The sequence below is a fragment of the Malaclemys terrapin genome, chromosome 4 (genome assembly GCF_027887155.1).
Source record: "Malaclemys terrapin pileata isolate rMalTer1 chromosome 4, rMalTer1.hap1, whole genome shotgun sequence".
In the NCBI taxonomy this organism is placed as follows: domain Eukaryota; kingdom Metazoa; phylum Chordata; order Testudines; family Emydidae; genus Malaclemys; species Malaclemys terrapin.
In genome coordinates this window covers 24211512-24223893 of record NC_071508.1, presented here as the reverse complement: position 1 = coordinate 24223893, position 12382 = coordinate 24211512, and the positions used below count along the sequence as shown (strand labels likewise).

General features: G+C 44.9%; 1 protein-coding gene across 1 annotated transcript; it reads left to right on the top strand.

Annotated features, from left to right (window-relative positions):
• Window positions 1-237: 237 nt before the first annotated feature.
• Window positions 238-8501, top strand: PROK1 (prokineticin 1). Its single transcript, XM_054028744.1, has 3 exons — window positions 238-414; window positions 3621-3746; window positions 8382-8501. The coding sequence occupies exons 1-3, from the start codon at window positions 343-345 to the stop codon at window positions 8499-8501; spliced, it is 318 nt and encodes a 105-aa protein (XP_053884719.1). The 5' UTR covers window positions 238-342.
• Window positions 8502-12382: the final 3881 nt, after the last annotated feature.

The following is a 12382-nucleotide window of genomic DNA, read 5'->3' as shown; positions in this document are numbered from 1 at the left end:
ACTTTAAAACAAATCCAGATATTTCTAAATCATTTAAAAACTGCAGAATTTGTAAGGGTAGAATGATCGTCTTCTCCTCATTCTAGTTTATTAATTTTTTTTTTTTTTTTTTACATCAGCAGAGTTGGGTCTCATCTGCCTATTCTGAGATCATCAGAAAAAACATCACATCAGTGAAGGAGATTGAAGGGGCTGAGATGTTATATACAGAGCCAGGCGAGGGAGGGTGCTCTCAGATCTCATCAGGAGGAGAGCGAGGAGAAAGGGGACAAGGACTTCAAACACCGCACTGTTACTCTGACACACCAGAGAGAAAAGAGTTTCCTTATTTTCCTAGTCACCATGAAAATGGTCATCCAAATCTTGTGCTTCTTCCTTTTAATAACTTTTTACAAATGTGCAGTCATCACTGGGGTAAGTCTGACTTTCTTGCCTATCTAATGTGACATCTGAACATGTTTGAGATCTTATATTCCTTCTGAGATGTGGGTGGTACAAGATTCCCTAAGATCGGAGAAGACAATCACATCTTCTAGCAGTGAAAATATTTATTTTCTGATTTCCTCCTGAAAGCTCAAATAAGAATACGAACAGCAAAAATGTATACTGTGCTTATATCTTCAAAGCATGTCTTTATATTAATTATGATGAAATATCATTATGTGTGTATTAACTCACATTTTGGTCCCAACATATCAGTGATAAAAAATAAGCAATCCTAAACCCAAGAGAAATGCTTGCGTGGTTTTAATTTTCTATTTCTGATGGAAACTCTTAGTTTGAACTAAATAAACATTCCTCCAGCAGCACTTGCTGCTCAGTGAATCTGAAAATGACACTGACTATAAACAAAAGTGAAACAGACTTGATTCCCCACCCCTGCATTTGCGCAGAAAGTTATAGAAAAAAAATTAAAGAAATAGAATAAATATGGGAAAATGTGTTATGATTTTTACATTTGTTTGGTTTCTGTAGAGGTTTATTAGTAACACAAATAATGGTTTTAATTATACATGTTTTTTTTGAGCTGTGATCACTCGTATCTAATTAAATTCTTTCCAAAATGAGACAAGAATCCAGTACTTTTTATGAGTTAGACTAAACACTAAATTCTTACTCACTGATAATCTTTTATACTCTATCAGCTATGAATCTAGAGAGAGAAATGTATGCAGATAAAAGTCAGGCTGGGGAATTGTTGGCTCTTGTTCATAACACTAGCATGCCATAAACTGGTATTTGAGTCAAAGAGGGGAGGGGAGAAATGTTAAAAAGTTTTCAAGCTGAGAAAAATATCAAGTTCTAACAAACTCAACACAAAGGTCAGGATGTGTTAATAGACACCGGCCCATGAGCATTTTGGGGGCTTTGATCTCAGGAGGTACTGAGCATCCCAAACCGTCACTGACTTCACTAGATGTGATAGGAACAGAGCAGCTTCAGAAAGAGGCCCTGATCCTCAGCTGGCATAAGCTGTCCTAGGCTACATTGACTTCAATGGAGCCTATCTGCCCTAGTGTCCTAATCAATGTCAGTCTCGTTAATTTATAGCCAAAGAATTAAGAGATTCTCTCAAGAGAAAAGATCCAAATTTAAAGAGAAAAGGAGAGAGGCAAAATGTATCCTAATATATTTAAATAGTATTCATTTGCATTGTATAAATTCTGCTTATGTGAGAGCATGATATTATTAAACTGCTCTTGGGTTACAGTGAACTCTGAGCTGTTGGAGGGGCCAGGCTGATGTCCAAGCACAGAGGAATAGTGAGATGCCTGAGCATCACTCCACAGTCCCTTACGTTTCTTTACATTTTAAACTCCTGGCTTCCCTTGTTTTCCATTTCAGAGACATGAATTCGGAAAAGGATTAAAATACGAAAAAGCGGATTCACTTTCTCGTGACAGAAAGCAAATCCTAGACTATCTCTTTCTTCTCCCTGCAAATAAATTTGTAGTGGAGACTTCTTATGTCCAAGAAATTGTTTAAAGAAGAGAACTTCATTTCAAAAAAGGAATGAACAATTTGTTTCCCCACGTCCCCGCAAAAAAATAAATTCACACCTGCCTTTCTGTGCAAGTTGAGCCCTACCCTGGTCCCACCGCTGGGAGTTTTACCATTGACTTAAATACGATCAGCATCAGGCTCTCCTTCTAAAAAGTTTACATTTTTTACATCTTACTGATCAAATCTAGTTTGTTTTAAAAATTGAAACTTTTATAGTTCCTCTGTCTGTCTCTCTCAATACACACACACGTAAATAATCCAGAAGAGATTGCAATCCTATCCCACTGGTTTCCGTTGGGAACTCCAATATTCTTCCTTTTAAAATCTAGTGGCTATTCTTAATCTGATAAAGCATACAGAACAAAGGCCTTTTTCACTTCATTTCATTCATTCCTAAATGGTACACTAAAAAAAAAAAAAAAAAAAAAAGTTAGCCCTAGAATTATGACACTCCACCACCAAGTAAACTGTAAAGATTCTCAAAAGCAGCAAAAAACTCGCACTGATTTCAGTAGGATCACTTTTGAAATAAAGGCCCAGGCTGTGTGAGGGAGGGGATCAGATTCTAGCCATACGTGTAATTTTAGCAGCTGAGAAGCTAAAACCTGCAGCCCTTTCTCAGGCCAATATCCCATTGATTGGTATTAGGGTGACCGGATGTACCGATTTTATAGGGACAGTTCTGATATTTGGGGCTTTTTCTTATATAGGCTCCTATTACCCCCGCACCCCAGTCCTGATTTTTCACACTTGCTGTCTGGTCTCCCTAATTGGTATCAGCTTGCTTGATATTAGCCAAATGTCTCAAACCAGTGTAAGTGGAGCATTCTGTCACTCTGCACCGTACAGTAGCTTGGTGAGTTTGGATACAGGAAATAAGAATGCCAGGTAGGGACACTTTTCAAATCAAATACATAATTGGATCCCTACTTTCCAAAGTTAAAATCTGTACAGATTGTCAAAAGAAAATAACTTCCTTTAGCTCTCAGCATTTCCTAGAATATTTGGGCCTAGAACCATGATCTGCAGTTACATGTTACCTGTTCCCAGCTTTTAGTTTTTGGCTCCCAGATTCTGGAGATTGAAAGATTTGGGGCCAGATCCTCAGCCGGTGTAAATCAGCGTGGCTGTTAATTTCAATGGGAGCAACACTGATTTCCGCCAGGGTCCTGATCCCTGACTGTAATGCAAACAAATAAGTGGCTATTTTATTATGTAGCCATTGGTTTAATGCTGGGCTGCCCTGAACTCAGCATGGCTGGCTTCCCTAGCTCACCTTGTAGATCATAATTGTCAGCCGCAGGAGCACAAAGACCTTTCCTTTCTGTTGGCATCTGAGTCCAGAACGCGTCAGAAGAGCTCATGTAAAGCCATTCTAGACAGAATCAGATTCTCGCTCTCATCACAAGCCCTCATCAACTTAACCTGAGATGTGTGGCTTTTACAGTGTCTCTTGTTCCGATTAAGAATTGATGCCTGTCTTTGAAGCGCTTGCCCGCCCAGCTCAGCTTGACTTATTTACCTATCCTCCTGGAACAGGAATTTTCCCTGGCACACACTAAAGCCTATCTGAATGCACCTCTGGCTAATTGGTGTTTGTTTTGCCTCCCCATTAGGCGTGTGAGAGGGATCTGCAGTGTGGAGCTGGGACATGCTGTGCAATCAGCCTGTGGCTTCGAGGGCTCAGGATGTGCACTCCGCTGGGACAGGAAGGAGATGAATGCCACCCATTCAGTCACAAGGTATGGCCCAGCAGCCTTAACCCTTTCACAGCCTAGTCTAAGCAATGGCCCAGGGGCTGATCTTATTCAATACTGCTGCATCTATATTTTCTAGATCTACTCTTCTGTGGGAGGGATGAGTTCAAAGCTAGCTTTTTTAAAAAAAAAATAGCACATCGCATTAGTCTAGGCAGTGCTATAACCCTGCTAACCAGATACTATAAGGTATGTTCATGGCATACACAGAGAATTCTCTTGCAGGAAGGTTGCAACGTAACCTTATTTCTCAATAAACATAGAAGAACCCAAAAAGAGAGAGAGAGAGAGAAAACAGGCTGCTCCCTAAAACAGAGGCACAACTCATCCTAGCTTACTCTAGACTGGCTCTCTGCAGTGGGACTCCAATTGCAGATGTCCCTACAAAGCCCCCTAGCCTACTAGCAAGACCAGGAAATCCCTTAGGATTTAAAGTGACAGCTTGTAATTTTTACAGTTTAATATACCACGCTGTAGTCTGAAGGACTTTCAGGGATCAGGATGCACAATGCCATCCATCTGTGGATGTATATGCCAGTGGGGCAGGCACTGGTCTGGGACCCAAGCACCCTGGGCTCTGCTCTCAAACTCTGAGAAAATCCCTGCATGGCCTGTGGTGCCTAATCTGTGCCTCGGTTTCCGCATATTTGCATCAGCACACAGAGGCTTACCCAAATGTGCAAAGCTGAAAAGAGAATCCAGGAGTCCTGACACCCGGCTTCCCCTACCATGACCACTCGCGCTTCCAGCTAGATCCTCAAACAGCGCTCTACTAACATCAACCTGTCACAGCTTCTACGGGTCACAGCTGACCTATGGCCAGAGCTGTACAAGCCTGTTTAACAGCTCAACTAGTGCGATGCACGTGGCTCCAGGGGGCTCAATCTGTGCATTCAGTTTATTTAAAGAAAGGTGCTTTTGTCACTTGAGATTGAATTCTAAATACTCAACAAAGCAAACCAGAAGCCAGGATAACGTCTGTGAACCTTCAAAACTCGGTGGCTTTGTTCAGCACGCAACACAAAAGCCTTAGGATTACCCCAAAGTGGGAGTACTTAGAACCAGTTGTTAAGGCCTTTGAGGGACTCTGCTAATAACTCCTCAGATATTGATCTCATGGGAGGGAGACTCAGTAAACAATGCAGGGCTTTCTGCCCGGGATCAGCCTGCAGGAGATGGGGAAGATTCAAAAGGAATCAGACTTTATTAAAATCACCACGAAGGGGAAATAAAGATAAATGCTGGAGGCTTAAATTTCATAAGGGATTGTTTTGAAAAGACAGGAGATAAACATCTATCAGCTCCTCACCTTTCCATTTAATACCAGAAAGGAGGGAGAGAGGATGGGGGATGAGAAGGACAAATGGAGGAGAGGCGAAGGAGGAAGTTGAAGACATTGGGGAATCCAGGCCCTTTCCACCCTGGCTGTTCTAATGTTGAATCTCATGGTGTCCCCTAATTTTCAGCAAAAACAGCGAAACAATTGCTGTTGATAGCCAAGGGATAGTTTATCTCAATAATTTGCCCCGCTCAGCCCCTTTCATTATTGAGGCCCTCCATGTGCTGTATAAGTCTCCCCCTGAGGGAGGCATTATCCGCATGTTAAAGCTAGGGGAAACTGAGGCACAGTGGGCTAGATTCTGCAACCTTTATTCAATGAGACTACTCCTGTAATGGCTGAATAATCAGAGGCTCCAGGCCAGCATTGCCAAGGGCACAGCTGGGGCCAGCGTGCCAAGCTGTTGCAGAAATCTGTCCGTTTATTCTACCGCCCAAACAGATGCCATGTTCTTTTGAACATCTAGCCCTAAGTGAGTAGCCCAGGATCAGAGAGATGAGATGGGCAAGGTGATATCTTTTATTGGACCAACTTCTGGGGTGGGGGGGGGTGGAGAAGAGAGACAAGCTTGAGCAACTGTGGCTCAAAAGCAGGTCTCTCTTACCAATAAGAGATATTAGCTCACCCATCTCGTCTCTCTGACGTCCTAGGACCGACACAGCTACAACACTGCATAGCCTAGAGTCACGCAGCCACTGGTGGAGTTAGGAATAGAACCCAGGGGTGAAATCCTGACCCTCTCCCCCAAAAAATCAACAGCAAAACCCAGTTAATTTACATGGGGCCCAGCCACTACTCTCCAGTGAGTGCTAAATCCACCAGGAGATGGAGCAATGACTCAGCAGTTCGAGTGGCAGGTGAAGGCTTAGAAGCAAATTTGAACCATGCCGGGGAAAGCAGAGAGCTTGCCTGAGATTATATATTACAGACAGTCAAGGGGTTCCCAGGGCTCTCTAAAGACATCAGGGGATAAATATCAGGGAGGGAGAAGAGCTGTTGAAGCTAATGGACAGCGTTGGTACAAGAACAACTGAGGATAAACTGGCCAGGAATAAACTGAGGCTGGAAATTAGAAGCAGGTTTTTAATCATCAGAGGACAGAGGTTCTGGAACAGCCTCCCAGTAAAAATAGTGAGGAGTCAAACAACCCAAGTGATTTGAAGGTGGAGTTTGGCAAGTATATAAATGGGATTCTGATGTTAAAGTTTAGTGAACTCTCTTGGGAATGATGTGTACTCATTGCGGGTGGGTCCGAATGCAGGCAACATGGCTGACTTCAATGGAGCTACACCAGCTCACACCAGCGGAAGGTCTGGCTCTCTGGTCCCTGTAACAACAGGGAGGAAGTTAAAGCTAGACAAATTCAGGCTGGGAATAAGGCATACATTTTTTAACAGGGGAGGTAATTAACCACTGAAACAATTTACCAAGGGTCACAGTGGATTCTCCATCACTGACCATTTTTAAATCACGATGGATGTTTTCCTACCATATCTGCTCTAGGAATTATTATGGGGCAGTTCTCTAGCCTGTGAGATACAGCGGGTCAGACTTGAGGATCACAGTGGTCCCTTCTGGCCTTGGAATCTCTAAATCTATGAAAAGTAAACTAGAACAGAATGAGACAAACAGATAGGGGGCCTCCTACAGGCCCCAGCACCTCTGAAAGTCAAGCTGTTCTTAGGTCACTGCCCACTGGGATTGTCAAAGCAGCCAAAGTGACTTTCAAGGGGGATTGAGTGCCTTAGCCCCTCCACCCCCACTTTAAAGGCCTAACTTTACGCACCCCAGTGTGAAAATGCTGGTTCTTAGATTCAAGGGAAAGAGGCAGCATTGTCCACTAGTGAAAGCAGTGGGCTCTGATGCAGGGCCCTTGGGTTCTGTTCCCAGCTCAGCTCATGACTCGCCGTGCAATGTACTGCAAGGCACTGAATGGGGCTCTACTTGACGACAGAGCACAGGGAGCTCTGTTCAGAACACGTACAGTGACCAGGCCCCCATCCCTAAGGGATGACAGCCTAACACCGATGCACGTGAGAGGTGAGAGGACAGCCCAAGCGGCAGACAGTGTGGAATGGCTGGGCAGGGGATCATGCAGGCAGGGCTGTGAAACTAGCATGTTTTAAGGGAGGATCCAAAGGGGAACTGTACTTCTCCACCTGTACAATCAAGACACCCGACAGCAGGCGACCCCTCAACAGCCACCTGCTGAGCACGCGCGAGTCGTGCTCACGCTAGTTCCTCATCTGCCCTGACCCAGCCAATGGGAGTTGCGCCTGTGGGTGGGGCAGCACGCGCACTCCCCCTTCCCCCCCCGGTCACTCCTAAGGCTAGGAGCCGGACATGGCGGCTGCTTCCCACCCTGGGAGCCGCGTGGCGGCTAACAGGAAGCCTGCCAGCCCTGCTACATGGCAGGGTGGCACCGCCAACCGGACAGTTAATGGCAAAGTCAGCAGTGCTGACTGGAACCACCAGGATCCCTTTTTGACTCAGTTTTCCGGTCCAAAACCAGACACCTGGTCAACCTACTCTCAAGAGTTGCCAGGCTAAATTCACTCATGACTAAGGAGTTTTGAGTTGAGAGCCTCAGATGGCTTTGGTCCAAATGAGCTTAATGAGGATACCCAAGTCAGGATCAAGCGCCCAATCCTGCAACCCTTTACTCTTGCCAGGAATCCCATTGTCAGGGAGGGGGATTAGGCTTTGATTTGCAGGGTTGCCAACTCTGACCATTTTATTTTCCAGTCGGGTAGCAGTGGGTGTTTTTTCACAAGGCCCCAGCTCTTGGAGTCATGCCATTATGTGAGAACCTCAGCTTCCATTTTAAAAAGAGGCAGTTGCTAACCCCCATGGTTGTAGAGAAAAGCTGGTTAAACAAGACCCGGGTGCCCCCTAAAAACTCAGAAACTATGAGGCTAATTAAATAAGCCAATCTTTTTTTAAAAGGCTTGTGATTTGTCCAGCCAAGTTCCTGAGTTTTGGGGGCTTGACTCCTGAGTTTTGAACACTTGGCATTGACAATACTGCACCTGATCAGTCCTATTGAAGCCAGTGGGAATTACTCACATGGCCAACATTATCCATTAGCTTAAGTGCTTTGCTGGATTGGGGCCAGAGTAAAGAACTTCAGGATTTGGCCCATTGTCACTGGACATGAAACCCCAACAGGAAGACAGGGAGGAGTCTGTTTCACCCAGCCAAGGATTTTCCTAGCATTGCTCTGTGGTTGAAGTTCTGACATTCTTTGCAGTGTCTTTTGTCTCTTCCATTTTCTGCTCAAGGTCCCTTTCCTTGGAAAACGCCAACACCACACCTGCCCGTGTTTGCCAAACTTTATATGCTCCAGGTTCATGGATGGCCGATTCCGGTGTTCAGTAGACTTCAAGAACATAGACTTTTAGCAAACAGGATGTCACTTCAGAGCCCTTCCCAGCTGGAGAACCGGGCAGCACTGCTCTCTGAAATGAGCACCACCCAATGCCTCTATTTCTCTTCGCCATCACCACGTATTCTACACAGTGAGTGTAAAGACAAAATTTGGGCAGAGGGAGATTTTCAAAGGCACAAATAACATTGAGCACTGCCCTCAGTAGATCTCAAAGTGCATTACTAAAGAGGTTAGGATCATTATCCCCATTTTATAGATGGGGAAAACTGAGGCACAAGTAGGCAAAGTGACTTACCCATGGTCACTCAGCAGAGCAGTGGCAGAGCCAGGAATAGCACCTTGGTCTCCTGAGTCCAAGTCCAGTGCTTTGTCCACTAGCCTGTGCACACTCGCCTAACTCCCATTGACTTTCAATGAGTTGGGTGCCTAACTGCCCTTTAAAAAGAAGAACAGGAGTACTTGTGGCACCTTAGAGACTAATAAATTTGTTAGTCTCTAAGGTGCCACAAGTACTCCTGTTCTTCTTTTTGCGGATACAGACTAACACGGCTGTTACTCTGATAACTGCCCTTTGAAAATCTCCCCCAACATCTTCTGAAAATGTCACTTTGCATGTAACAAAAGGGATGCTGTCAACAATACTTCAGACCCAACATTTATTTTATATAGTGGAACAAAGGGGTTTTACTAGAAAGAAAGGTTTTCAAGATTAAAAAGGTAGGGCAAATTGTGTAACCCTCACTCATCTGGTTAAGTGCTTTCTCACACAAATAACCCCTGTGCTTGCGTCTGACAAACTGGGCATTCACCCACGAAAGCTTATGGTCCAATACTTCTGTTAGTCTTAAAGGTGCCACAGGACCCTCTGTTGCTTCTGACCCCTGTGCTGTTATTCTTATTAAGGATGGAGCTCATACTTAACAGTTATGGGATGCTTGAATAAAAATAATATAAGACCGGAGGCAGAGGCAGACTGCAGCTTACGGCATCCACTGTCTGATCTGCTCTGTGCTGTCTACACCAGAACTCCACCTTGCAAATGGAGGATGAACTTTGGCCTCCGCAGCCAAACCCCACATCCTTGCCCACCACCAACAGCTGCTCCATGCAGTCCTGTTGTATCCAGTGGGTCTGCTCTGGGAGCAAGTACTGATCAGGGCGAGTACAGGCTTTACAATCAGGCTAGTACAGGGGAACAGGAACTGAAATGGAAAATAAACAGCAGGTGAAATTAACCAGCATAGTTTCATTAACCAACCACAGTGAAATGCTAAACTGAAGAACAGCGCTGTGGAGCTCAAAAACTGGTCTCTGTCACCAAACGGAAGTTGGTCCAATGAAAGCTATTACCTCACCCCTGTGTGTGTGTGTGTGTGTCATATCCTGGGGCCCACACAGCTACAACAACATTGCAAACTAAATAGTGTAAATTCTTTTTTCCATTTCATTTTTGAAAGTCTCAGCTGGCCAGAGAAACTTTGATAGAACCATATTTTGTGAGAACATACAGGTCCATCAAATCAAAATGCTTTGCAAGACTTGGTTGTTTGCAGTGGAATTTCCTTTTAGAAGAGAATCGGGGGGGAAAAGCTCCAACAATATCAAAATGGGATTGACATTTTCAGAATAACACATTTTGATTTTTGTTTTGCGGTGACTTGTATTATATTAAAATATAATAAAATGAAATGACAAGAGTCAAAATTAAACAATTGTGTCATAATGTATTGTTTAAACCAACCTGAAATGAATGCGTCATTTTCAGAGAATTTCAGAATGGTGGGTTTTTACTCCGATTTAGAACAAAGCTAAATGTTGAAGTCTCAAAATCCTACACAAAACAGAACTTCCATCCTCTGCACAGCTGTTAATCCAAGCTGTAATTATTAACAGTTAGGTTTTTTAAGTAGAGGACCAGATGCTAGCATCCAGACACATGTTGTGGAGCAGCATACTCCACAAGCAGTCCTACTCGTTCTTAATGGAATTGTTTGCAGAATCAGCGACTACTCAACATGGGTAAGAGTGGAAAGACAGACTTTAAGGCCAGAGGGGACCATCATGATCATCTAGTCTGACCTCCTGCACATTGCAGGCCACAGAACCTCACCTACCCACTCCTGTAACCAGGGCCGGCTTTAGCAAGAGCGGGGCCCGATTCCTGGGGGCGGGGCTTGCTGCAAGCCCCGCCCCCAGGACCCGAGCCGCGCCGCGGGGGGGGAACGGGGGGACCCGAGCCCCGCCGCGCCGTGGGGGGGGTGGAACGGGGGGACCCGAGCCCCGCCGCGCCGTGGGGGGGGTGGAACGGGGGGGAGCCGAGCCGCGCCGCGGGGGGGACGGGGGGGAGCCGAGCCGCGCCGCGGGGGGGACGGGGGGGAGCCGAGCCGGGCCAGAGCCACTGGGGCCTGCAGGAACGGGCCGCGCCTCCCCGGAGCCCTTCTCCCGCCCCCAACCCAGCTTACCTCGTGCTTCTGGCCCGCCCCTGCTTCCTCTCAGACTTCCCGCAAATCTCTGATTCGCGGGAAGCAGGGGAGGGGGCGGGGCGTGCAGGGGAGGGGAGGAGGGGGAAGTGAGCTGGGGGCGGGGTGGACAGCTGCAGCGTGGGGCCCTCTTGGCGCGGGGCCCAATTCAGCCGAATCGGCTGAATTGGCCTAAAGCCGGTCCTGCCTGTAACAGACCCCTAACCTCTGGCTGAGTTACCCAAGTCCTCAAATCATGGTTTAAAGACTCCAAGTTACAGAGAATCCACCATTGACACTAGTTCAAACCAATGCAACCCATGTTTTTTATACAGTGTCCCTTTAATTATTGAACGGTTTGATTTCCCTTTAGGTACTCACCCTGATACAAGCCTTTATTGTAATGATTCAGTTAAGTCTAGCATTTGTTCACGAGGACCTTGAACCAAAGTCCATTCAGGTCAATTGCAGTATCTCCATTGACTTCAGTAAGTTTTGAATCAGTCCTTAGGGAAAGTACGTACTATATAAGGAAAGGCTTAGTTATTCACACCCTACTCCGCATCTGCCTAAGCTTCAGATATTCTATCATTACGATATCACAGGCTGGTCTTCATATTTATGTCTGTCAATCTCACTCCAAGAGTATATTAAATACAATTAATTATTGTTCACTAATACATGTGATACGTTACCTTCCGGAAAGGCCATCAGTTCAGAGGCCTGAATGCACTTGCCCTTTCTAAAGGTCTGTTTAAGATCCTTCTGTGTCATTTGATCTTCATTTCTGGTCTCATTTTAGCAGTTATTGCAAAATGGAGGTTTGTCTCTAAGAAGATCGAACAATGCTAAAATGCAAAACTTATTTTTGGAATTGATACAAAAACTCTGTTCACGGGAAAATAACATTCTGCTTGTAATATTATGTACGTGGGAAAACTGCATTTGACTCTATTATGATAAACATACTTAATGGTAAAACTGTGTTTTGATGTCTCAATCTTTATGCAGTCTCGTTCAGCACTGTATCATTCATTTGTATTATGGTGGCACCTACAGGACTGCAACTGCTATTGGGACCCTATTGTGCTGTACAAATATAAAATAAAAGACAGTCCTTACTCAGAGTTTACAATCTAAATAGACAAGGTAGGCAAAGGGTGAGAGAAAGGTTGTATCTATTTCTCTTTCCACTTAATTTTATCTGGAACATTAGATGAGATACTGGGTGGCAGAGTCTTATTGACTAGGATACATCATCTTTAGTGTTATACTAGGCGAGTGAGCTGATGTGATCCTTATCTGGCACTTTTTTGGGGACATGCCATGTGGATCCTAATTCATTGTTGGAACCAAATAAAATAAGTGTTAGTAGAATGATTCCCTGTATGTATGGTTAGTAGGGCTTGAGCTAAAGGGCTGTGCTTGAGCTAAA